Raw genomic sequence first — 27,371 nt, 5'->3', positions numbered from 1 at the left:
AGAATCATGGATCAGCTGCCTCCTGCACACCTTTCATTGGGGGTCAAACCTGCAACCCGGGCATGTGCCCTGATCAGAAATAGAACCGTGACTTCCTGGTTCATGGTTTGATGTTCAACCACTGAGCCACACAAGCTGGGCTGGAATACCCACTTTTTGATTGACAGCAGGTGCAGTGGGTTTTGCATGCCCTCATGTGACAGTTGTTGTTTTTTAAACTATTCTGACTCCTTTTTATTACCACCCCTGTGGCATAAATGATTGATGGTGATGATATTAGTAGTAATCTCTGTGAACTCATTTGAGACTAGTTCAGTATACAGATTTGTTTTTCTTCAGCAGCATCTTTACTGAATATTAAGAAATCATTACATGTTTTACTTGTTGCAATATTTGAGATTTGTCCTCTAGGAAAGATGCACATACAAGATAGGGTGATTTACCTCAGAACTATTATTTCTTTTCTCTGATTACAAAAGAGTAAGACTAACACTTCACATATTTTTCTTTGGCTCTTTGCTGTCTTATGACAAAACTAAACTATAAATTTAAATTGCTAGAAACAAATTATAGATAATTTAGTAGGGCATGTTAAAAAAACACACAGCAGTTTTAAACTAATAAATGTATCACCTACAGATGACATATTCTAATATCCTATTGTTTTCATATCCAAATTCTTCAAGACATAAAATAAACCATTTTTTTAAACCTCACATTTGTAATACGTTAGGTAATGAACACGTTCTCGAATGAACACAGGACAAAATGGGAGTGGGGAATGTTGGCAGCGAAACAGCAGCAGGAGTTAGACCAGTGGAGTCAGACTGCATCTCAGTTCAGCAACCTTGGTACTTGAGTTCTGGCTAAGAAAGAATTCAGATCCAAGACTCAAACTATAAAAGAAAGTTTAGCAAAGCAAAAGTACACTTGAAAGAAGATTTTAGCCAAAGAGTGGCCTCGCGGTATTGACAAGGGCTCCTTGTGGGGGGAAAAGGAAGCCTAACTGCTTCCTTCTTTAAGTTGACCCATGGGGCTTGTCCCACTGTCTCCTGTCCTTGTATGGAAATCATGCGGGGCTTTTCTTCAGCCCCTTGTTTCTTCTCTAAGGTGCTCTACCTACATGACTAGCTACATGCCAATGGAGAAAAGGTCAGGGAAGGGTCTGACCTGCATGACTAGCTAGGGAAAGAAAGGGTACTTCAGGGATAAGGTCCTAACTTACCAAACGTATTTTCAATATTTGCTCTCCCTGGCTACCCATTGCTAGGTACCTGGGATTTTCTTCTCTGGTGGTATTAGTGCCTGACCTATTGTCTTGCTTTGTTCATGCCTGTCTAACTGCCTACTAGAGGGAAGAGACCAAACCAAGGGGAATTTTTAAAATACGTTTTTATTGATTTTTAGAAAGAGAAAGGGAGAGGAATAGAGAGCTAGAAACATTGAAAAGAGAGGAACATCAATAGGCTGCCTCCTGCATGCACCCCTCTGGGGATCAAGCCAGCAACTCGAGTATGTACCTGGACTGGGAATCCAAACGGTGATCTCTTGGTCATGGGTTGACACCCAACCACTAAGCACACCAGCCGGGTGGGGATTTTTTCAATCCTCCACTGAAAAGTAAGCTTTAACAGGTGGACCTTTGAGGAAGGTAACTTGGCAGGGAAGAAGAGGGAAGGGTGGTCAGTGGTTAGCTTGGAAAATTTCAGCGTCATCCTAGGCCCTGTCCTCTCTCTCATCCTAACAGCAATCACTGAATGCCTTGTTTCTGCTCAGCCTCACTGATATTGCCCACCTCGGTTCCTTTTCTTTTTCATTCTTATCTTCCTGAACTTTAGGCCTGTATTATCTTTTACCAAAACTGTTGTCCTGATCAGTCTATCTCTTTTCTGGTCCACTCTCTACATTGTCACCAAATTAATCTTTGTCCAACCCAACTCTCATCATTTATTTTTTTGTCTTCCCATAATTCCCCTTCACCCACACAATGACATAGACACTCCTTAGGCTGGCATTTCAGATTTCCTACATCCAACTGACACGTTCTACACTTCCAGCCTCTCCCCATCTACTCTTTTTTCACTATGTTTCACCATCCTCCACCTGGGCCTTACTTTTTCCTGTACCTGTGCCTTCATGCTGGACTCCATCCTTGAAATTCCAGCTCCATCTTCAGCTTCTCCCTACTACCCATTTTTTAAAGCCCAACTCAAATGACACCTCTTTCATGAAGCATTGGCTGACATCCACATCTGAAAGTGGATTTACATGGTTCCTAAATCTCTAATGGATTACATTCTTCCTTATATTCTAATTTTTTATATATGTGGTAAACACACCCATCCATCTTTTTTTTACATTGTTAATTCCTTGAAGGCAGGTTTTACATTTCATCCTCAATTGTATCTATACACACAGTGTCATGTTCATGGTAGACCTCAATGGATATTTGTTTACTCATTCAACAAATATGCATGAGTTTTGAATGGATAAATAAATGAATAGATTTGAAATTGGAAATGGAAGAAAGGAAACCAGAGTGCATTGTTATTATCATAAAGGCAGCAGAAACAATTTAAGAACCATTATAAACAAGAAAAGCTAATGAAGACCTTATACCCATGTATGAAGGGCAGGACTTGGTACTATTTCTCAGCTGCAGCCTTCCAAAAGCCAAATGCTCCATAATTGTGACATATGTTATTGTTATAATTGCTTATTATCTAAGAGCACATGCTAACCAAAGAGAAAGCTAGGAGGAAATACGGGCTTCTAGCCTTAGAAATGTTGTAGCAACCTGCAACCAATAATCATATTCTCTTTATTTTAATACACAGGAATTCAACTTTTTTTTAAAAATCAGTGAATTTATTTTATTTTATTTTTTTTTGTCCAACAAAAAAAGCTGAATCAACTATTGTAGATAGTGGAATTATCTCACTAATTATAAAATCATTTCCTCCTTTTTTAAATGAAATGCTTATGAATTTGAATGTTCTCCTTGTGCAGGGGTCATGCTTATCTTTTCTGTATTATTCCAATTTTAGTGTATGTGCTGTCAAAGCAAGCACTATTTTCTCCTTTAGTGAACTTCGCTTCTTATTGTCTCTTAGGAGTGCAAGGCAAATGTGTCTCAAAGCTCTAGGATCCCTTGATGAACATTTGATTAAAAACAAATCACTATCATAATAATCTTATAGTAGATGGTCACGGAATAGGGAGAAATCCATCTACAGGGTACATTCCTTTAAACCAAACAAATACAGAAAATTCTGTGTTCACAAAGGTTAATGAGGTTAATGAATAGTCATTTGACAAAAACATCCACCCTAGTCACCAAAAACCAGATTTACACATCCAGTTTTTCAGAAACTCATCAGCCACAGGAAATGGGGTATACCTGTACTCACAGTGCTCAGCAAGCAATGAGAGTCTGGTACCAGGTGTCAGTCTGGGCTACACGTAAACAGACATCTTTTCTCCCCAACTTAAAAGTCAGTAGATAATTTTGGGAGGATGAATATTTTTCTGGTTGCCTCTTAAGGAAATTTTCTTGCTGCTCCATCAAAAATTGATTAAATGTGACTCATTAAACATAGGTCCAAATGGAGCAAGAAACACCTTTCCGGTGTCTTAGTCATTGCTTTCTCCTAAATCTGACTCTGTTCCTTAATTTTAGTAAGAATTTTGTTGCTTTCTGGCTAATTTGAAACATTTAAAAGACAATTCCCTAGTACCAGGATATGGCAGAAACTTAACATATGAATGTCGAATGAACATAAGGTTTCTTTCACCACATGTACCAAGATATGTCTTATTGGAAATAATTTTGCCAAGCACAGTAAACTATGAAACTTGAGTAACTAGAATATAATATGTATAGAATATAATCAGTACATATAGTATATACTCGAATATTAGTTATTACAGGAATCCAACAGGAGGAGAAAAACAGCCATGCTGATTCCAATGGTTGGTTTTATATAGTAGTTATATGAATTGAATAATTGATCGGTTTATGGTTGCCAGCATCTAATACAGATTTTTATCTAGAATCATCTATAAAGTATACTAACACCATAATGCTGTTGATTGAAAATATCTCCATTGTTCAGATGGTTTTAGTTCTTATTTAAGTTATCATTTGCCCTCAGCCAGTTCTGTTTTGATATTACCTGTCTCCTTTCAGTTCAAGCTGGGGGCAAACTTAAGTCTTAATAATACACAGGCAGTGGGAAATGAGGGTTCAAAGGTTAAGTGGAATATAGTCTCTGCACTGTATAGAAAAACATCTCCTAGTCCTCCTCCTGTGTCTTTCTTTACTCTCACACTACTACCATACTCACAATACTTCTGACACCAGACATGATGGGTTGGGGGTTCCCACAATGTGACACCAAGCAATTCTCCATGACACTAGCTAGGTGTACTACATTTAACTTTTCAGACACTATCTACCTGGTAATAGTGTCAGATCCCTCTGGTTAAAGGCTCAGTCCCATGAGACTTTAGATGCCAATCACAAGTTGTAGGGCCCCAGGTTACCCACAACTTCTGTCTTATTGGGCTATACGTTGGAGGTTCCCATAACCCGCTCCCCCTTGGATTCAATTATTTGCTTAAACAGTTCACAGAACTCAGGGGAACTCTTACTTACATTTACTAATTTATTAGAGGATAAAATAAAAGATACAGATGAACAGCCAGATGAAGAGGTACATAGGGTGAGATCTGGGAGGGTGCTGAGCACAGGAGCTTCATGCCTCATGGAGTTGGGGTGTGTCACCCTCCCAGTCTGTGGACGTATTCACCAACCTGGGAGCTCTCTGAACCCCACACTGTTGGGATTTTTACGGCGGCTTCATCATGTAGGCATGATCAATCATTTAGCTCCTTTTCCAGTCCCTCTTCCCTCTCTGGAGCCACTTATTAGATGTAAGATCTTTGGCCCGGTTACTCAGTTTCTCTGAATTCCACTTTTCTCACCTATAAAATAAAAATAATACATACCTCTTAGGGTTGCTGTAGGGATTAAGTAAGATAATGTATGTAAAATGTCTGACACATAATAGACTTTAGAAAACATTAGTTCCAATCTCTCTTCTCCTTTTTTTTTTAAAAAAAATATGTTTTTATTGATTTAAGAGAGGAAGGGAGAGAGGTAGAAATATCAGTGATGAGAGAGACTCTTTGATTGGCTGCCTCCTGCATGCCCCCCACTGGGGATCAAGCCTGCAACCAGGGAATGTGCCCTGATGGGGAATGGAATCATGACCTCCTAGTTCATAGGTTGATGCTCAACCACTGAGCCACACTGGTTAGGCTCTCTTCTTTCTTAATCATCCAAACATTCATACAGTGCCTATATAGAGTTGTTCCCAAATGCCAGTTTAAGAACATTTACCAAATACCAAAACCACCTTCCTACCATGGCCTTTGAGACTGTATGATCTATCTCCTGCCTCTCTCCAGCTTCTCTTCCAATAGCACTCTCCCTTCACTTGGTGCACTTAAATGTATTGTCATCACTGTTCCTCAAACTGACCAGGCTTCTTCCACTTCAGAACCTTCTCAAATACTCTTTTCCCTATCTAGGTTCTAGAATCCCTCCTTTCACCTGTGTAATCTCTATTCCACCTTCATCTATCTGTTTACTAGTAATGTCACTTCCTTTGCAGGGCTTTTTCTTACATCCCTCAAGATTATGTCTCCTCTTTTGCTTTCTCATAGTATTCATAATGCTTTCTTCATAATAGCTATCACATTCTGAATGTATATTGGTACATAATTATGTGTTGTGTACATAATTTGTTATAAATTATGTCCCCCCCCCCCCAGGTTCAAATATCAAAGCCCAACCGCCAGTACCTTAGAATGTGACAGTGTTTGGGGACATGGCCCTTAAAGAAGTAATTGAGTTAAACTGAGGCTGTGAAGATGGGCCTTAATCAATCTGACTGGTGTCCTTATAAGAAGAGGCGATTAGGATATATATAAAGAGAGACGCCAGGGGTGCACACACACACACACAGAAAAGGCCGTGTGAGGACCCAGCAAGAAGATAGCCATCGGCAAGCCAAGGAGAGAGGCCTCAGGAGAAACCAAACCCACTGACATTTTGATCTTGGACTTCCCACCTCCAGAACTGGGAGAAAAAATAATTTCTGTTGTTTAAGCCACCAGGATTTTTGTTATGGCCGTCCGATAGAGTATTCCATTGTTTAAGGCCGATCTTACTCCACTAGGCTGTGAACTCCCTAATGACAGAGGACATGTGTATGCTTCACCACTGAACTCTCAGCATATAGTTCAATGTCTGGTTCCAAGCAGGAGCGAATATATTTTTGTTCAATTTATGAATTAATAAATAAGTGAATGAATGATGCAGGGTTGTGTCAATTTCATACTGTCTGTCTTCCAGATTTTTCAGGGCTCTTCTCCTCTGAGACTGACAGCAGACATGTTGAGTAAGTATTTACTTGGGGAAGGCAGGAACATCCCAGAAAGCAAGAACCCAGTAGTGTCACATTCTGGGACATTGGAAGGGTTCTGAAATGTGTGACTCCAAGCAGAATATTGGGAGCGTTGGAGAGAGAACCCCACAAGTGGTATTCAAACCCTTCAATGCATGTCTGTACATAGCAGGGTGCAGACATGCATTGGTGTTCTGCTAAAGGAATTCCATGGCTCCCCTCCAGGATCTTAGAATGATGCCTCAGAATTGAGAATCCAAAACTGACATTGGGTCCCAAGAAGGTGCTATGGCTCCAAAGAAGCCTGAGTGAGTTCTAAGTTCAGACTTCCCATATTACCTACTCCAAGAGTCTCAGCTAGTCTTTAGGGGTCCTGGAAAGCCAGATGCTCTTCAGATAATCATAAAAATTATCTAGATTGGTGCAAATTGGCCCTCGAGGGAAGTCCAAGGGTCCCACGGAATACACCTGAAATGGCAGGGCCTCTGGGAGTCCACCCAGGTGTATGGAGACTATGCAGTTGCTGATTTGAGGAACAAGAAGATCCTTAACCCTCCCCAACAGTACCTCTCTCCATTATTTAGGTGGCTACATGCCTAAATCCTGTGACTAGCATGTCACTCTTTGGAGTCAGCATCACTATATCAGGTTGCCTTATTTTAAAAATATGAATCCCCATTCCACCAATTGCTTCACATTTTCTGTCACTAACATCTTATTCAAAATTAGTTCACCTACTATTTCTTCCAGGTGGACTTGACCTGGATTGGGTCAGAATGGGGAAAGAGGTCCCAAACATCAATCCTGCCAACTTCACAGTTCTTCTGGGGCTCAGACGACTTGACCGCAGGCCACCACATGCCCAGCTACACCACGGATCATGCATATTGGGCTTTTGCGTATTCCATGGCAGTGAGGAAGGGGAATACCAAGTTGTGGCAGTTCTCTGGCTAAAGAAGGTAAGAAGTAAAACAAGGGAATTTCCTCTACACTGACCTTTGTTCCATTTTCCCCCATCGGCCCAGAAATGGTTAATCCTCCTAAACAGGTAGGAGAAAATTTCTGCCTCCTATAAAGTTTGATTCCTGGAGGCAGATTTTTTTTTTTTAAATCCCGCAAGTGTCAGATAATTGGGAGGGTGGAGTAACGCTGTAAACCACGACACACCTTTGTCGGGACTTGTCTGGGAGCAAAGGACTGAAAGAAACAAGGGGGGGAGAAGAAGTGAACATTTCTGAAAGATCACTCAGCTTTAACACACCTTGGCTGGGTCTGGATAAAAAAAGTGGGAACTGCAAACGTCTAGAAGAAAACATCAGGGGAAGAGAGAGGGGGGATTTATTCAAAGTTGTTTCCCATTCCTTCAAAATCTCAAACGAGGTGAGTAACAGGAAGACTTTGACTTTTCTCCCTTTGCCTGAGACTTTGATTTGAGATTTGCCATTTAGAACTTAAATGTTTGTTGTCAAAAATAAGATAAAGTTGTTGAGTTTCAAGTGTTCTCATTGAAGTGATTAACTGATCATAGTGATGACTTTGGTTTATGCATTCTGCTTAGGATAAGTCTTTTAAAGGATCAACAAGAAAGATGCATCAGTGGTAAAGAGAAGAAAAAGGCTAATTAAGATACACTGGGCTCTATTGCCAGAATTTTTTGTGTTATTTTCAGTGTTATAAAATGGCCTATGTTAAGTTGTTTTATTTAGAATATGATAAGAGTTTATGATTTCTTCTCTCTCAACCTCTCTCTCGTTCTCTCTCATTCTCCCCACTCCCTCTCTTTCCCTCTCTCCCCTGACAGCAGAGGTGAAGTGGGGGTAAGGGGAGCCTTCGGGAAGCAGCCCCTGAGCACTAAGAGCTGATGTGCTGCCCAGGCCTCTGTGCTGCCAGGTTCTGGTTAAGCTGAAGGAACATTGTTGTTTATCACACTCTAAAATTACTACTTGCCTAATCTAAAGTAACGTGAAATATCTACAATGATATAATTAATCCAGGAATTTCCTGGAGTCAAATGTAGAACAAAAAAAAAAAAAATTGAGTGTGTTCATACTTTAACTGGCCAATTTGGGCCCCCAAAGTCATTTTGGGGTGAGAATTACCGGCTTAGGAGTCCCACTGGACCACATGAACTACTAACTGACAAATTACTACTTCACTTTCTGAAGTATAAGCAAAGCCTCTGGCACACCACCTCTTTTGAGAAGCAGTTCATCAGTAGCCTGCTGGTTGGATTTGTTCTGTCCATAAAATGTAGTGAAATGTTATAAAGAGTTTCATTTGAAAAAGCAGGATAGTTCCTACCCACCTCTTAGAGCTAAAGCACAGAGCTAAGTCACAGCTAAACTAAAGCAGGCGGCCAGCCCCTTCAGAGAATCAGAGGGGCCTGCTTTACTCTCAGCCCCTTCAAAACACCCCAAAAATCTGGGCAGAGTTGACACGGGGAAAGCTAAAGGGAACAGTTCTGATTTAAGCTTAGATAGAAACTCCTTATTTTAGTGAAACCAATCTGACCTGAGAACTGACCACATTCTTAAATGACGCCTGACCCAAAGAAATCTGTGTTTGCCTGGTTTGGCTCATTTGTTGTTATTAACAGCAGTAGGGTTTAACCAAACATGGCTGTAAACAAGCAGCATAATCACAAAGCTGGTGCCCAAGCTTCCCCACTCCCAAGCTCTGAAAATCCGAAGACGCCAAATATTGCAAGTGGGCCAACCCCTTGCTGGGCTAAAGACAAAAGCTTGGAGGCAATCCACCCCAGGGCATTGGTTTTCTTTGCTGTCAAACTGCTTGGTTCCTCTATGTCTACTGATCAAAGCTAGAGGGTGGTTTTCTTACACTTTGGCCATTTTGTTGTTGTTTTGTATTAAAGTGTACAGAGATTGGAGTAATAGCTATAAAAAGAAAACAGGCTTGTGATACCTTAGCAGAGTATAGGGACATTTATTATTAAAATAGAAAATAGAGAGAAAAACATTTTGCTTCTTTATTCCTTTCTTTGTATCAAAGACCAAGGTGTTTAATGAGCCATTAGAATAAGATGAGGTCTATGCTGTGGTTTTCTATTACTATCCTTGCTTTTGTGTGTGTGTGTGTGTGTGTGTGTGTGTGTGTGTGTGTTACACCTCATCATCATTGGACTAGTTTTAGGTGGATGTGACATCATTTAAATGAAGTGAAAAGAAAAAACTCAAAGAAGTAGAAAAATGATTTTGAAATTGCATTTTTTTTTTTTTTGCATCAGAAAATGGCATGGGATCAGTTCAACAGAGCATTAACTATGAAATAACCACAAAGCAGCCCCCTTAGAACTATAGATGGAAATTAGCATACTTTTGAAATTAAGAACTTGAGTGACTGCTCATCCTTAGTTCTGGTGAAGCGGCCCAAACATCCAAGAAGTTAAAAATTATTCTACTCGACTGTGTTTCCATTAAGTAGTGTTTTTGGAGGAGAGTGCACTGCTCAGAAAGACAGGATTGGGCTTGTGCCTAGGCATGTAATTTCCTTTCCCTACTGTTATTTATGCTTTTTAAATCCATAGGCACTTAAAATGTTTAAAAAGGAAGTCTTGTGGAAATACTGTAGATCCCACAGGATGATCCCAGTCTAGGTTTGTGCCTCAACCCCTCGTTTTCCATTTGATAACCAACCCACTTACAGAAAGTTTCCTCTCACATTTGGTTTAAAGGAATCCATCTCCCAACACATTCCTGCCACTTCAGACTACCAGTCTGGGAAAATTTTGGCAAAGTCAACAGAGTTCCATCTTGTACATTTCAGGCCCAAGAAATCTTTCTGTTTGGCCATGGGACACACATTGGAAGGGCTTCAGGCTGAGAGAGAGGCTAGGGGGCCATCCTGCACCCACCTAGGCCACATTCTATCCCAGCTCTAGGCAAGGAATGAAGTATCCTGGCAAAACTCCCAGGTGGATCTGAGAAGCCACAGAAGGTCTTTTTGTAGGTATGTGCCCTCGCACCCCAGACTCTGAAGAAGGGCATCTGATTTCTTAGTACGATGTCTCTGGAAGTTGGGAAACCCTTGGCTTTTTGCTGCAGATCTCAGGGCTCCGTAATTAGGATTTAAGAAAAAGACGGAGGGGCGGGGAAAGTCTGTTATTTTTCTGGGTATAGAAACAACAAGAAAACACTTGCCTGTTTTGCTAGTTAGACACTTCAACTCTTACCAAAAGGTCATCAGCCTGCCCTGGCCGGTTTGGCTCAATGGATAGAGCATCAGCCTGCAGACTGAAGGGTCCCAGGTTCGATTCCAGTCAAGGGCATGTACCTTGGTTGTGGGCACATCCCCAGTAGGGGGTGTGCAGGAGGCAGCTGATCGATGTTTCTAACTCTCTATCCCTCTCCCTTCCTCTCTGAAAAAAAAAATCAATAAAATATATTTTTTTAAGTTTTTTTTTTTTAAAAAAGGTCATCAGCCTGCCTTGATGGCCACAAGTGGAATAAACCCATCCCATGCCAAAGTTATAGTTGCTGGCAGCAACTTTAATTAAAGGATTAAAATAAGCAATCATTTGTGGGAAGTAAAAGTTTCCATGGATTGTTATAAACAGTGCCTTTCAGGATAATGTTTCCTATGGATTCAGGTGCCATCCTAGGTGCACCCATCGGCAGCCAAGTGCATTTGAATGTTTAATCTACAAAATGGTTCACAGCTAATGACCTTTTTTTTTTTTAAAGCGGAGAGGGGCTTCAGAGATACCAAAGCAATTAATGCTTAAACAAAGGATTTCAAAGAGGATATCCAGTTATATGTAGGTTTGCATGACAAAATCATACAGGTTATTGCTGGGATGCAGAGAGTCACAGGCCAGGTCTGGCCTTCCAGAGAGGCTGGATTCCCTTGTTAAACTGTTTATGGGCCCCTCCTCTAGGCTTTGGGGCACATACCTACAAAAAGGCCTTCTGTGGCTTCTCAGATCCACCTCGGAGTTTTTCCATGATGCTTCATTCCTTGCCTAGAGCTGCGTTTAAAAAACTTCGATGAGCAAGAAGTTGGCACATTCAACCCAGCCCTGAAGCTAGCTGTGCCGATCTTGGTTAACTCTACCAGGTGGTTGCATGTGGTCTTGCTTTTCAAGGTGGGAAGTCACTCAGGGTTAATTATGACTTTCATGGGTCCTAGACACTTTTGCCTTTGGGACCCCTTCCTCCGTTAAAAAATAAAAAACCTTAAAAATTGTATTTATTTTATAACTGCATTGGAATAAGGTAATCCAGGTTGGAGTGTGTCCATTTTTCCTTCTGATTTTAAAAAGAAATTAAAACAGTTTTTTGGGCATGTAAAAGTATGATGGTATTAGGCACTAAAGTCAACAGGCAAGGAAAAAAGCTTGAAAGCAGAAATCTTCAAGCAAGGGGTGTCCTGGGCAGAAGTGGCTTGCCCCAGAATTCTAGAATCCAATTCGAACTTTATCCAAAAAATAATCTGGGAGGAAGGAAAGGTTGGGAGTGTAGGGGAAGAAGACCAAGGAAAGCCAGATTTCAAGTTTTTCCAGAACCTGAAACTGGGATCTACAGCCACAAGAGCTCAGTTGGGCTATATAATCATGCATGTTTAGGCCTGAGCCCCACCCCAACCCACCCCTTGATGTTAGCCTTACCTTATCCCATCCACACTCCAGGACACAATGGACAAGATCTCAATGATTTTCCTTTCCAGAATCAGGGTAACCACAAAGGGGGAGCATAACTAGCATGTATGAATATTTTATATTCTTACATATTTCAATAGATTTTACACATGCTTTCTTCATATTATTTTTCTAGTTATGTCTGCAAAAAAAGCACACTAGTGCTAATTTGTTATAAAGAGAAAGTTTCAAATTGTTAAAAGTGTAAAGTTCCATACAAGTATGACCATTATCATGATTATTATCCTGATTTCAATCCATCAAACATCATTCTCACACCCGAACTCTAAATAATAAAGCATAAATGTCTTACATTCATAGGACTTCATATAGAAGATTGAACATTATGGGGCACATCAAAATGAGTTAGCTGGAAGCACTAAGTGCTTTGACAGGTAGATATCCTTCAGCTATTTGTTTGACAAAGAAGGGAAGTATTCTAGTCAGAGGTCCGGGCAGCACATCATCTCTGTATTAATGCCCAGCAGGCGGCAGGCAGCCTGCTCATTTAGATTCTGAAAAATAAGATCTCAGTACAAGGAATAGAATCAAAATTGAAACTATTAAATTACTTGCTATTATAAATGATACACGAATCACAAGGGATGACTCATAAAAAATGTGCACATGAAAGAATTAGGCTTTGAATTCCAGGAATCGAGTTTTAGGTTCTCAGCTTGAATAGTAGGGACCTATGATTAGAAAAAATGATAGTAAGCCTGATTGGCATGGCTCCATAGTTGAGCATTCACCTATGAACCAGGAGGTCATGGTTCGATATCCAGTCAGGACACATGCCTGGGTTGTGGGCTCGATCCCCAGTAGGGGGTGTGCAGGAGGCAGCCGATCAGTTATTCTCTCTCATCATTGATGTTTCTATCTCTCTCTCTCTCTTCCTTCCTCTTTGAAATCAATAAAAATATACTTTTTTAAAAAAGTGATAGTAAGAGGTATGGTTGTTTATGGTTTCTGGCTTTTTCCACAGGTGGCTATGGTATGGATGTGACCAAGAAAAGCAAGCGCGATGGCGCCGAAGTCACTGAAAGAAGTAAGAGCATGATATATATGTCATTACCAAAGTGATTAAAATTTGGAAAGAGTAAATAATTCATCCCTAGTTCCAGCATTAACTACTGTATCATTTTTTTCCTATTTTTTTCTTTTTTGTATTTAGGGTGTGGTTTTTTTTTTTTTTGGCTTTTTAAAGAAACTATCATTTTAAAGGTATTTCTAAAAAAAAACTATTCCTTCCCATGAGATTCCTTTTGCTTATTTTTATTTTAACATACTTGTAATAAAAATGTGTCCTGCTTTTTCTTCGAAGATGAAAACTGCCATTTTGATGAATAATTTTCATAATCAGCATTTTTAATGGTTGCATAATATTATTCTGTTGAATGAATTTGCTATCGTGTGTTTAACCATTTCCTTATTTAGGGATATAGTCCTGGAGTGTGGATGGGATAAGGCAGGGCTACGCCTCCCCAGGAATGCTCCTGGAGATTTTAGAATGAATTATGATGTCCTTGAGACACCCTCAGATTTATTTTTAAAAGGCAAGGTAATTATCCACTTCACAGTGAAATCAGCCAGGATGATGCACGGGCCCCAGCTGGACTGGGTGACCATTTGGAAGGGGCAGTGCAGTGAAAGAGTGTGACTTAAGACACTCGAGAGTGACTTGAGGTCTGGTCCTCCTTCAAAGGCTAATCCAGGCCTGGACTGGATCTAATAGTTAAACGAGTGATATTGATGCCATGACAACTCATTTTTCAAATCCATGGATAGCTACCTCGTTTTGGTTCCAAAGGGATATAAACGTATTTCCCAGGGACACTAAACTTCATTGTTATTGTACATATTTTCGTGTATAGTGAGAAAGATCACATACCTTATCACATAATATACAAAAATCTCTGTGGAACTGAATTTAATTCACTGAGCCTATGACAGATGAGACCTTGCCGAACTACAGGGATTTCAGTGCCTTACATAAGAGCTGATCTTTTCCTTGTCTTTTCCTAGTTGTCACCGAAACAGTGACTACGAGACTCACATCCTTACCGCCAAGTAAGTGACTGTCTCCAGAGCTTCTTCTCAGTGAGTCATGTGTGAAGGTTAGAGACTCCGCCTCTAACCTTTCCCAGCGGCACTCACGCTCCAGTAGAGCAAATCCAAAATACCTGAAATCTCCTTTTTCTTTACAGTTATATTGACATCAATTCGTATCCATAAAATTCACCAGTTTGGGGTGTATAATTCAATGGTTGTTAGGATATTTAGAGTTGTGCAGCCATTGCAACTATCAAATTTTAAAACATTTCCATCCTGCCCAAAGGAAACCTCATGGCAATTTGTAGCCGCTCCCCATTCTCTCTCCAGTTCCTGAAAACCACAAATCTACTTTCAATCTCTATAGAATTGCCTGATCTGGAAACTGAAATATTGACAATACTATTATTATCCCACCTGAGCATGGGGTGGGAGCAGGGAACCACCAGTGAGGTTTCTGTTTGAGTCTACATTTTCCTCCGGAGGTCTTTATGTGTAGTAGATGCTGTAATGGAGGTCTGAGCCCTAAAGTTACTCCTGCCCCTCCCAGGAAGCCTGGCACACAGAGGTGGAGGAGTGTGGAAATACCACCCATCAACATGGGAGGTTGGAGTATGATGGGCTGCCGGATGGGAAACTAGCAACACAAGAGCTGTTACCACTCCCTCCAACAATTCTAGGGGCTGCATGCCCGGGGCACTGACCAGGCCTTTGAAAAAAGCAAGCCCAGCCCAGATCTTGGCCTCAAGGAGCTTTTTCATCATTCACTACCTTTTCTAATATTTAGATTTTCCTAATAAACGACTTGCTATGCTCCTCCCAGAAGCTCCTTTTAAATCGGGTGGAGTATTTGCTTTTAACATTTGTATCAGAAACAAATGAAATGAGAGCCTGGCAGCTTGCACTGTAGATGGGAAAGGGAGCCCAAGCCAAGAGGGTCATGGTTGAGAAGCTAGGGAAGGCTTCCAAGGGGCAAGGGATGAGGGGCCCTCTGGGCTGACTTCACCCATAAATGATCACCTGCTCCTTGTTTCTGCAGAAGGGGGGACCACCAATGGCTATGCTAAAACAGGCTCCCTCAGTGGAGGGAGCCGGCTGGAGAAACAGAGCCTGACCCATGGCAGCAGCGGCTACATAAACTCAAGTAAGTGCCTGCTGGTGGGGGGTGAGGGTGGGGGAAGAGCTGGCTGGGAGAGATTGAGTCCTGCAAGGAGAGGGGCCAAACTCATCCAAATGACCCAAAGAGTATGTAAATGACACCGAATCCAGAAAAAGTGAGACTTTCACATCATCTGCATTTGATGCCAACCTAAAATGGGGTCAACTTTAATTATTTCCCTAATATAAATAACAACTAGAGGCCCGGTGCATGAAATTCGTGCACGGAGGGGGAGTGTCCCTCAGCCCAGCCTGCACCCTCTCCAATCTGGGACCCCTAGAGGGATGTCCGACTGCCCGATTAGGCCCGATCCCTTGGATAGATCCCTTTCTATCTCCTTCTCCCTTCCTCTCTGAACCACTCTTTCTATCTCCCTCTCCCTTCCTCATGAACCACTCTTTCATGGTAGCTTTCAAACCCTTGGATCGGGCCTAAATGGGCAGTCAGACATCCCTCTTACAATCCAGGACTGCTGGCTCCCAACTGCTCACCTGCCTGCCTTCCTGATTGCCCCTAAATCGCTTCTGCCTGCCAGCCTGATCACCCCCTAACCACTCCAATGCCAGCCTGATTGATGTCTAACTGCTCCCCTGCCAGCCTGTTTGCCCCCAACTTTCCTCCTCTGCCAGCCTGGTCACCCCTAACTGCCATCCCCTGCAGGGTTGATTGCCTCCAACTGCTCTCCCTTGCAGGCCTGGTGCCTCCCAACTGCCCTCCCCTGCTGGCCATCTTGTGGTGGCCATCTTGTGTCCACATGGGGGCATCCATATTGTGTGTTGGATTGATGGTCAATCTGCATATTACTCTTTTATTAGATAGGAGGATAGAGGCCTGGTGCACGGGTGGGGGCCAGCTGGTTTGCCCTGAAGGGTGTCCTGGATCAGGGTGGGGTTCCCTTGGGGCGTCGGCTTGGGCGAGGGGCCTGTGGTGGTTTGCAGGCCAGCCACGCCCCTGGCAACCCAAGCTGAGGCCCTGGTATCTGGAATTTATTTACCTTCTACAATTGAAACTTTGTAGCCTGGAGTGGAGCCAAGCCTCCTGCTGGATCCATGGCTGCCACTTGGATTTGTTTACCTTCTATAATTGAAACTTTGTATCCTTGAGTGGAGGCCTGGGCCCAGCCAGAGTGGGTGAAAAGCTTGGCTTCTTCTGTTGCCGGGGAAACCCAATAGTAGCCATCTTGGCTGGGGTTAATTTGCATACTTGCCCTGATTGGCTGGTGGGCGTGGCTTGGCTGGTGGGTGTGGCTTGTGTAGCAGAGTGATAGTTAATTTGCATATTACCCTTTTATTAGAGACGATGATTAATTAAGGAGGCTTCATGGGGAGGTGCCTTCTTCCCCCCTGAATCACTCTTTAAGCCATCTCCTTTAGAGAAGGGTGTGTACTTCTGAGGGTTTACAATTTGAATTAACAACAACTAAATTAATTAATTAATTAATACAATTAATTAATTAATTAATAACCACTAAAGAAACTGAAGGACTGGGTCACTGTGCACAGGGAATCTGATCCCACACCCTGTGAGTTTCCACTGGGCAAGCACCCAACATCGTCCTATTGTTCCTCATGAACCACTCTTTCATGGTAGCTTTCAATCTAAGGAAAACAAAACAAGGCTAAGGGGAAAAGCAAGCACACACATAGCCCACCAATTCATTTTTAAAATCTTGGAGTGACACTAAAAAAGAAGACCCAAGCCTGGCCGGTGTAGCTCAGTGGTTGGGCATCGACCTATGAACCAGGAGGTCGCAGTTCGATTCCCAGTCAGGGCACATGCCTGGGGTGCTCAATCCCCAGCAGGGGGCATTCAGGAGGCAGCTGATCAATGATTCTCTCTCTCATCATTGATGTTTCTATTTCCCTCTCCCTTCCTCTCTGAAATCAATAAAAAATGTATTATTTTTAAAAAAGACCCAAGACAGGCAAATGGTCAGGCTGGCCATGAGAAGCACCTGCCCTCATCTGTTGAGGAACCTTCCACATGGGATTATGTTCTAGTCTCTCCAGCAGTGAGCTCAGATTAGTGCCAGGTCTTCAAGAACAATGCTGCCGAAGCCCCTCCATTTCCATACACTGCAGCTATGTGCACCAAGGACCCCCAGCTTGGGGAGGAAGGGCAGGAACAATGACGCTACCCCCATTTCTGAGCACCCGAGGGAATGTGGGGTGGAGCCTTTCAGTGCTGATGTCCTCTGGCCCCTCCGTGGGGCCCTCTTTCATTCGGAGCAGCCTGGTGTACGTAGTTAAGGTAACTGGCTGCCAATCTGCTGAAGTGCTATGAGGACTGACACTCTTTCTGGTTTGCAGGTGGAAGCACCCGAGGCAATGCCTCCACCTCCAGTTACAGGAGGGCTCATTCACCTGCCTCCACTCTGCCCAACTCACCAGGCTCAACCTTTGAAAGGAAAACTCACATCACCCGCCATGGAACATACGAAGGTATGAGAGAGAGAACCACTCTCTTCCCAGTAACTTCACTCATCCTTTGAAGAACTGGCACCTGTATTCACCTGGGCCTGCCCTGCCCCCTCACCTTTCTCTCCACTCTTCCTTCATTTCTTTTAAGAACTGACATTGCCCCTTCGTTCGTTCATTCATTTAGTCATTTTCTCATGTGGTATTTTATCACATATCTACCATGTGTTTGACACCATGCAGAATGCTTTGAGGGGGGCTTAAATGAATCAGACGCTTAAATGGATCTTGTCTTCAAGGAATCTATAGTCTAATAGACAAGTTAAGACGACAGATAAAAACCATGATACAAAGTACAAGGCAATTATCATTTCAAGCTGAGTCTCCAGGAAAGTGTCTATAGGGAAGGTGCCTGTGAGCTGGGCCTTCATGATGTGTAAGAGTTTGATACCCGGAGGTGGAGAGATGGGTGCTCCAGGCTGCGGGAGCAGCAGCACAGCAAGGACAGGCAGCAGAGTCAGGCCCGTGGTGCTTAGGTAAGAGGGAGGGCTTGAGGGACTCAGCGCCAGTGCCAGGCTAAGATGTTTGGACTTTATTCTGTATATAGTGAGAAGCCACAGAGATTTTTGAGCAAAAGAGTCGATCATATTTGAGGTCCAGGACTAGCACTGTGAAAGCCACATGCAGGAAAAATAGGGAGGAAATATGTTGAAATTGGTGACATGTTAGACTGTGCTCAATAGTCCAGGGAAGGGAAAACTTGGCTGGGACTAGGGTGGTGGCAGTGGGAGAGGAGAGGAGGAGCTGGAGGGGAGAGGCATTGCAGAAGGGAAATTGACCAGTTTGACAATTGATTAAATGTTGGGAAAGGGGGAGTGTCAAAAGTTCAGAAATTACAGAAGTAAAACCAACGAATCACTAAAATACTAGTTAGTAAAAGTGTATTGTGTGCACACCAAAAAGACAGTTTGCACGTTGAGAGCACTCAAACCAAACATGGAATGAGGCTCCAGGTTGTACAGTTACAAAGCAGCTTATGTAGTTTATTTTTCATGGTGACTGATTATACTGTTAGAATTCCCTTAAGTGATAGGGAATTGGTCAGTAGCTACCTCATATTAACCTTGGGAAACAGTTTCAGTTTTGCTTATGACTTTCAGAGGCATGAGCAAGAGGCGACTTAGTTCATCTTTCAAAATTAGCTAAACTACGCTTTGCTTGAAAGATTCATCTAGTTTTGTCTGTTCAGGAGATTTTTAAGGCTGGTCTCCCTTTGTTTTTTATTTTAACAGAAGAAAAAGGAGTTAGTGATTCTGCTGAAATTTGAAACACCGGTGATTGGGTTCATGTTGGTGCCAACAATTACAGCAGGGAGTTCACGCAGATGAGTTCAGTTATTTGGTCTTTAAATAGAACTACTGGCAGGGCTTTCAGGTGGGGGTACCAAGCAGGTAGAGGGACTCATAGGACTTCAGCTCATGGAAGAAGTCAGGGCCAGACACCCCATTTGGAGTCATTCACCAAGAGATGTTAGTGGAAGGTGGAAAACTGAAGGAGCTGGCTGAGGAAGAGAGTATAAAAAGCAGCAGAGAGCAAAGAAAGGTAAACTTTTGGGAAGAAAGAGAAGAAGAGCCGGGGATACAGAGGAAGAAGATACTTTGAGGGGAGCAGGAGACCAGGTACAGGCGGCATCATTGAAGTCAGTACAAGAAAGTGCTCAGGGACAAGAAGGAGAAGGCAGGAGGAGGTTACTGGAGTCTGGTGATCTGCAGAAGCAGGTTTAGTGGAAAACACACAAGCCAGGCAGCAAATGGGTCTAATAGTGACTGGAGAAGCAGGATTAGGGATGGGTATCCCCAGTAACTGACTTAAGACCCAGAATTGGCCCTAGCCGGTTTGGCACAGTGGATAGAGCGTCGGCCTGCGAACTGAAGGGTCCCAGGTTCTATTCCGGTCAAGGGCACATGCCCGGGTTGTGGGCTCCATCCCCAGTAGGGGGCTTGCAAGAGGCAGCTGATCAATGATTCTCTCTCATCATTGATGTTTCTATCTCTCTCCCCCTCTTCCTTCTCTCTGAAATCAATAAAATATATATATATATTTTTTTTTTAAAAGACCCAGAACTGCCAGAGTCTTGGGGAGCCCCAAATCCAGGCTAAGAGGATGGTGTCACCACAGTGCTTTCTGGTGTTGGGCCTATGCAGGGGCTGGTACCTTCATTTTCACAGGGTCCACACTCAGGATGACCTTCACAAGGTCAGGGACACCCTAGATAACAGCATATCTACCTGACCAGGGCCAGGCCACCTTCACCAGCACTGGCATGGGGCAAACAGTTGAGGAAGTGAAAACAAAAAAGGCTCTTACCTTCCTTTGTTCAATCCTTGCCCCACTGAAGTAGCCCAGGGACCGGATTGAAGGGCCCCAGCCATGTCCGATAGGCAAAGCAGGTGTAAGTCAGGAGCTCGCTGAAGAGCACCTGTTGTCCTGAACAGGCAGGCCGCAAGGCTCATAAAGGGGTACCCGGCAGCACCCTCTCGGAAGCTGTTTGGGTTCAAGTGATCATTGGTACAGGCAGACCTCAGAGATATTGCGAGTTTGGTTCCAGGCCAGGCCACCTCAATAAAACAAGTATTGCAATGAAGCAAGTCGTAATCCTTTTGCTGGTGGAGGGTCTTGCCTCCAATTTGTAGAAAACGCCAACCCCTGTGAAGCGCAATAAAGCGAGGCGTGCCTGTACTGAGTGTTTTGTCCTCTCTCCAGGGAGCTCCAGTGGCAACTCTTCTCCGGAGTACCCTCGGAAGGAATTTGGTATGTCCCTTCCTTATTTCCTGAAGAAATGGTCAAATGAGGCACTGGAAAAGGGCCGGGGGTGGGGGGGTGGGGGGGGTGGGGTACGGGAGGGGGGTGGTAGGGGGAAGGAACATCGTGAGTTAAATGGATTCTCCTAAAAGAGGTTAACCTCTGCAGACCTGTTTTTTCCTTGCTTTTCATCCTAAAACATTTATGGGGGTTGTTGCAGCCTTTGCTTGTGAGGCTACCGAAATAGCAAGCTATTCATACAAAGCTCAGGCGTGGACAGATAAGCCCTAAGGCCAAGCAACAATTGTAGGATTTATTTCCTTCCACAGAGACCTCCCAGCAAAGAGGAGTGGGGGTCAGAACACACACATGCCAAACATCCCAGCACTTCCACCATAGCAGGCGCCTAAGAGGCACATGGTGGGACAAGTGAAACCCAAGTATCTTCTGGCCTTAAGTCTTTCATCCATGTTCTCAGGTTCTCACTGTGCATATGAATTGATATGGTCATTGATTATAAAGTGGTTATGATTTTATTTGTTTGCTTTCAGTGAGGAAACCAAAGCAATCTCTAACAAAACAAAACAAACAAAAATAAAGAAAAGATCTGGCAGCCTTTTGATACATTTGATCAGTGTGTAGTGAGCTAGTCCAAATGGATCATGCTCCTAAATGGATTACCTCAGCTAACTTAACACTCTAAGTGTGAGCTAACTTGACATTCATTTAGCTACCTTAACTCCTTAAAGGCACTGGGGCCTTGCAAAACTTTCTCTGCCTTTTGGCTTCATGGTCTTCATTTATTAAACATCCACTATCCATAAGGACGCCATACTGTGAAAACCAGCTCTTCCCCCAACCCAAATAGGTCTACCCCCACATCAAAAATATTTAGCATACCACCTCTTATCTAACTTTTTGTTTGTTTGTTTCTCAGCATCTTCTGCAACCAGAGGACGCAGCCAGACACGAGGTGAGCTCTATCTGTGGGTTCAATTCAGTTCAATCAACAAGTATTTTCTGAGCATTTAACGTGTCCAGCTTTGAGCCAGGAAATGGGAGGAGCGCAGAAGAATAGATGAGGCCTGGTTCTACCCTCAAGGGGCCTACAGCCTCCGGGGAATCTTTTGCTGGCTCCACCAGGAGGGGAAGGGCAGATTTGATGGTAATCTAACAAGCACGTGGAGACAGGAATTAAAACGCATGGTAACCACAGTGGTTGGTTCTGCTGTGGATTGTCTGAAGATGCCGGCGCTACATCTTGTTTCACTTCTAGTCTCCTGGTTGACTTTAACGAGGTGCTGTGAATGCCTTTATGCATCAAAACTGAGCAAAAGCCCTTCTTTTCCCAATCATCCCTGGGGACAAAGGGTTTTGTGACAGTTTTGCACTCTCCACATCTGCCCGTGGATAAGGCTGTAAGCGGGAAACGTGATCCCGGGCAAGCTGCCCTTATTGAACCTGGTGAGGAGCAGGTGTCAGGCCCACGCAGAAGGCAGAATTCTTCGTAGGCTTTGGGAGTTCTCGATGACCAGCCTAGACTTGAAAAGTTAGGAACACACCAACCAACCACAGCTTGAGGCTGATAGTGGAAAGATGCCAGTCTTCCACCTGAAACTAATGATGTTAAACTACCCGCTTTCCGCCCTCTCCATTTCTGAAGAGGCCAAAATGGCTAAGTAAACATCCTAGGTTTTAGAATCCTCTCGCTACTGCCTGAGAGATCCTGGAGGCAGGAGAGCAGCGTGGTTCTGGCAACTGGGAAACGGGTGACTGGAAAGGGGTGGGTCATTGATGACTGTGATGGAGCAGCCCTCTTCAGCCTGGGGTTTCATCAGAGCATCTCCGGGCGGCTGGGGTGTAGAGAAAGGACATTCGTCCTGGGTATACCTGGGTGTCCTGTTCCCAGGACACAGATCTCAAAGCAGCCCAAAGGTGTATCCACTGCTCAGAGCTCAGTGTCAGGCACTGTGACCCAAGTTCCTTCACTCACAGCCGTCTCCTTCCCTTTCCTCCTACAGAGAGTGAAATCCGAGTGCGACTGCAGAGTGCATCCCCATCTACCCGATGTAAGTGAGCACTGTCTTGCTGAAAAGAAAGGGCCCAGGAATCCAGGGCTGTGTGTGTGTGTCACTCAATCATTAAATGTCTTTGAGGGCCTTCTGTGAGAGAGATCCTGTGCTAGGTGCAGGGGCAAGCGGGGAAGGAGCTGAGTAAGTCACAGTCCCTGTTATTCTGTTGTTCACAGACTAACGGGGAGACAGTCAACCACCAACTAGGACAGCTCAGGGAGTGGAAGGAGCAGGGGTCCTGGGAAGCCTTCCTGGGTTAGTGTCACTTGAAGAGAGACTGAAGGCTGGATCAGTTAGGCTCCATGGGATGAGCTGGCAGAGACATTTGAGGACCATATGATGAGACTTTGGAGAAAGCTTCAGTGTGGCTGAAGGAAAAGCAGCAGGCGGGGCCCTCAGGGGATGGTTAGATTAGAGAAGGTCAGGAGTAGAGTGTGAGAGTTTGAACTTGATCTCAAATGTTAGGGATTCCCCATCTCTGTCTGCTGACTGTGTTAGACTTCTTTTGTTCTTATTAGAGGTTATTTGACATTTTGAAATGAGCCCAACTGTTAGGACAGGAGCCGAGTAGAGTAGGAGGAGGAAGAGCTGGGTGGGTGGCTCAGGAATCAGAGATGGGTACTTGCCCAAAGAGCTCAGTGCCTGGGGTCCAGGAATCTGCCTCTAGGCCTGATGCTATCTCGCCTGAGCCCTTCTAGGCTTAGGGGTGCTGAGTCCATAAGATGGGGATCTCAGGGGAGGGGGTCCTGGGTGGTCCTCCAGCAGGTGTTGTCTGCAAATCTGTCTCCTTTTATGCATTGCCCTTGCACCATGCCTCCCCCTCCTCCCTCCTCTCCTGTTTGCCATGTGGGAAGCACAGGGAGCCTGCTCCACTAGATCGCCTTGCTACAAATAATACCAGCCAGACGGGCTTGAAATCAACTCACACAAAAACAGCATAATGTTTAGGAGTTATGGGCCACAAATCCCTTTGACACTGCAGAGCATACAAGGTCAGGGACCCGACACCTGAGGTGTCCTGAGCAGGGGTTGAAATCACGACTGAACCATTTGTTTCAAGGGGCCTGGTTCTCTAACTGCCCTGGGTGTAAATTTCCCTTGACCCAGGATGACATTGTCTTTCAGCCACAGAGTCATCCCTGTGGTGTCTGATGAGGTATAATTAGGAAATATCTACCGACGACTTTGACCTCCTTGTAGAGGCACTATATTTATGAGGCCATTAATATTACAAAGTGCCAGGTTAATAAGTGCTATAAATTGACAAAATGCAAAAATTATAAGGCTAACCAAAAATGTCCCAGCATGCAAAGTAGATGCCATCCTCCCTAGTGTTCAGGACGCCATAAATGTAACTCTCACTGCAGCCGGACTTGGGAAATAATCCTGGGCCTAATGGAGAACGTGGGGATTTTTCTACAGGGACGGAATTGGATGAAGTTAAACGTTTGGTCAAGGGAAGCCGATCAGCAAGCGCGAGTCCCACCCGGAATTCCTCCAACACACTCCCCATCCCCAAGAAAGGCACTGTGGAGACCAAAACCGTGAGCTCCCAGTCAGGTGAGCCCCACATCCCGGGCTGCTGCGTGGAGGGAAGGGAACAAGGTGGTATTCAGTCATACCCTGGCAGGCCCTCCAGACTACAGCAAAGCACTGCCCTGTATGCAGCATGAAAATGTGGGCTGGTCAACCATCCCAGGGGCCTGCTGAGTCAGGCTCTACATCCTACAGATTTTCTCCAGGAGGTTCTTAACATCTCCTGGGAATGTGTTGGCCAGGTTCCCCAAATGAAGAATATTGGGGAGTTGTCATGTTTTCTTTCATTGATGCATTCATTCAGTGAATGTTTATTATTTGCCTCCTCCATGCCAAGCACCAGGCACTGAGGAAAGGCAATGAACAAGACAGACACAGTCATTGCCCTCGTGGAGGTGAGGGCCTCTGGGGGGAGTCAGATAACCAAGAGATCGTAGTCAGATGGTATGAGGGTTGTTCAGCATTCATATATCACGTGCCTACCACGTATAAGGTGGGTTCTGTGGGAGGCAGAAAGAGGAATGAGGAGATCCTCGGAGGGAGATGAGGAAAGAAGCCAGTTCTGCTAGGATGTGAATGGAGCTTTCCTGTCATTTGCTACTTGGGGGAGGGGGGAGAAACCTTGAGATTGTGATCTTTCTTTTATTTTTTAATACAACCGAAACCTCAGAGCACGTTATGACCTATGGGGCTAGCTCCCTCTCATAGAAGGAATAGGCCGAATTGGCTTCAGATTTGAAGCACCAAAACCCCTTCTTGGGGGCAGAGTGCCTTTGGGTCTCCTTGGCAAGGAAAGTTTAACCAGAAAAGGCTGTCATCCATGCGGGGTGGCCTCGGAAGTGCGGGCTCCCTGCCTGTGCTTGCTGTGTGCCTGGAATTCTGTGGGTATTTGCTATGGGGCCTCACTCGCTGCTCCCTGGTATCTTTGAAGGTGGAGACAGGAACAAATAGAGAATGAGAATATTGGTGGGAACCGCTCAGAGGAGGTGGCGGGGGGGAGGGGAGCTTAGAAGGAGAAATGGGCAACCCCAAAGCAAAATTTACCTACTTCAAATTTCATCAAGAGCCAGCAAGAATGTCTAACCCAAGGGATAAGGTTGCAGCAGCTCCGAGGCTTCAGACAGAACTGGGATAACCAACGGCCCTAGTTTGCCCTGGACCAAGAGGTTGCTGGGATGTGGGACCTTCAGGGCTAAACCAGGAAAGTCCCAGCAAACAGAGCCAACTGGGTCACCCCAGCACAGAGTTCTGGTTTGTCTCTCACTGGGGTGTCTGTCTATCTGTCTGTTTCCAGTGTCCGGCACCTATGATGCAACCATCCTGGATGCCAACCTTCCCTCCCACATGTGGTCCTCCACCTTGCCGGCAGGGTCCTCCATGGGGACCTATCACAACAACATGACCACCCACAGCTCGTCCCTCCTCAACACCAATGCCTATTCTTCAGGATCAGGTATGTGATGCGCAGTGCACGTGCCCTCCCACCCCTGAGCCCTCCTCACCTTTACCTGGAGCTGAAAGACCCTGCTGGTGTCCACCGTCCCCAAGGCTTGCTAGAGGGGCTTTCTGTGGCCAAACATCCCAAGGTTTTTCCACTGGAATTTCATTTCCTTTCAGTCTCCAAGGTGTTTCTTTGGGTGGGTCCGCTATAAAAAGAACTATATTCCACAGGGCGTCAGAAAAAATGCAGTGGGAATAAAACACGAAAGCAGATGCAAGGAACCTGGTTTCACTTCATGTGCATTAGCTGTGTGACCTTGAGCTAGTTATTTACCGTCTCTGGGTTTCAAGTTCCGTTTCTTATTCTTTTTTTTTTTTTTAATCTCTATTTATTTTTAGAGAGAGAGGAAGGGAGAGGGATAGAGAAATAGAAATGTGGATGAGAGAGAAACATCATCCATCAGCTGCCTCCTGCACGCCCCCTAATGGGGATCGAGCCCAAAACCAGGCATGTGCCCTGACCAGGGAATCAAACCCGTGACCTCTTGGTTCCTGGGTCAATCCTCAACCACTGAGCAAAACTGGCCAGGCCAAGTTCCTTTTCTGTAAAATGGTCACTAACATGTGGGCTTTGTCCAGAGCCAATGTCCACCTGAGGCCCAACCAACCTTTGACCACCCCTTGGCTATGATCTAAGGTGCAAACCAGAGACCAATGTATGGTTCTCTGCTGCAAGGCAAGTGCCTACGATTTTCTGAAAAACAAATTTAACAAAATATAAAAATGCAACCTGTTAATTCTGGAGCTTTTGGGGCACCCCCTGTTCTGGGCTGGACGTCCCTCTCACCAGCCCTCCCTCTCCCCTGCAGTCTTTGGAGTTCCAAACAACATGGCATCCTGCTCCCCTACTCTGCACCCCGGAATCAGCACCTGCTCCTCAGGTCAGTGCTCGCCAGCTTCCACCGCCTTTTCCAGGTGGTTTGCTTTAATTATATGCATGCTCCTTCCTGGTGAGGAAAATCTATGGTTTCTAGAGAAGATGTCCTTTCTGCCCTGGAGCATGAGGACATTCCTGCATATACACCAACACAGAGGCAGTGGCCCGGGGGCTGCCCGAGGTCAGAGACAGCTCAATCCCCAAGGGAGAGGTCTAAGGGCGGAGGGGCCGGAGACTTCACTTACATGTTTTCTCTGAGAGGTGGAGAAATGGGAGGAAAGAAGCTAAGTGAGGCCTGGCTTAGGACATTTCAGATACAACAAACAAACAAACAAAAAAGAAAACCACAACATTGTACAGTTAGAAAGCTCTTACTTCAGGTCTTTTTATAAATACGGTAGGTCATTGGGAGCTCAAATTTATTGACTCTATTTCCACATACATTGCAACAGCCTGAGTGTAGGTTACCAGCCACCTCTTTTTTTAAAGGAATGTGCCTTCTCCTTGTGGCGTCATGACTAATTAACATAATGATGTGGGCCTCCGTATTTACTTGACCGGCATATCTCTGATTTCAACACCTCCAATTGACTAGCATCCCACCAAACCCAGAAGACACCAGGTTCAGGCTTCATTTCTTCTGCCTTTGCTATTCTGTTTAGCCAAGTCCTGACTGAAGATATTAAATCCACAATCTTGTACTCCAAACACTATACAGGATGGAATAAGAGAAAGCGTTAACTAGGGAGGAGTGAGCTTCGGCTTTGAAATCAGACTAGGGGTGAACGAGCTTGATGTGTTTGAGTCAGAAGGAAGAGTTCAAGAGAAAA

General features: G+C 44.3%; 1 protein-coding gene, 1 long non-coding RNA gene and 1 other non-coding gene across 4 annotated transcripts in view; 1 reads left to right on the top strand and 2 right to left on the bottom strand.

Annotated features, from left to right (window-relative positions):
• Positions 1-2,967: 2,967 nt before the first annotated feature.
• On the bottom strand, positions 2,968-3,071 carry LOC114232560 (U6 spliceosomal RNA). Its single transcript, XR_003618633.2, has one exon. It is a non-coding gene; the product is annotated as a U6 spliceosomal RNA (small nuclear RNA).
• A 1,582-nt stretch (positions 3,072-4,653) lies between these two features.
• LOC114232500 (uncharacterized) lies at positions 4,654-12,137 on the bottom strand. 2 transcript variants are annotated; one of them, XR_008558824.1, is made up of 3 exons: positions 12,097-12,137; positions 7,212-7,423; positions 4,654-4,986 (listed from the first exon to the last, which is right to left on the bottom strand). It is a non-coding gene; the product is annotated as an uncharacterized LOC114232500 (long non-coding RNA). The 2 variants fall into 2 exon arrangements; XR_008558823.1 differs by lacking the exon at positions 12,097-12,137 and having other exon boundaries at positions 7,212-7,463.
• COL17A1 (collagen type XVII alpha 1 chain) overlaps positions 7,694-27,371 on the top strand; it is a 48,509-nt gene continuing 28,831 nt past the window's right edge. The window contains exons 1-11 of the mRNA XM_054729309.1: positions 7,694-7,853; positions 13,112-13,174; positions 14,152-14,196; positions 15,218-15,322; positions 17,647-17,778; positions 20,518-20,565; positions 21,494-21,529; positions 22,578-22,625; positions 24,051-24,188; positions 25,459-25,617; positions 26,474-26,545. Of these exons, the coding sequence (XP_054585284.1) occupies positions 13,123-13,174; positions 14,152-14,196; positions 15,218-15,322; positions 17,647-17,778; positions 20,518-20,565; positions 21,494-21,529; positions 22,578-22,625; positions 24,051-24,188; positions 25,459-25,617; positions 26,474-26,545 (835 nt within the window). The 5' untranslated portion in view covers positions 7,694-7,853; positions 13,112-13,122. The remainder of the gene's footprint in view (positions 7,854-13,111; positions 13,175-14,151; positions 14,197-15,217; positions 15,323-17,646; positions 17,779-20,517; positions 20,566-21,493; positions 21,530-22,577; positions 22,626-24,050; positions 24,189-25,458; positions 25,618-26,473; positions 26,546-27,371) is intronic.

The sequence above is a fragment of the Eptesicus fuscus genome, chromosome 17 (assembly GCF_027574615.1).
Source record: "Eptesicus fuscus isolate TK198812 chromosome 17, DD_ASM_mEF_20220401, whole genome shotgun sequence".
Classification (NCBI taxonomy): Eukaryota; Metazoa; Chordata; class Mammalia; order Chiroptera; family Vespertilionidae; genus Eptesicus; species Eptesicus fuscus.
The sequence above is the reverse complement of the archived record's forward strand: the minus strand, read 5'-3'. Positions and strand labels throughout refer to the sequence as shown.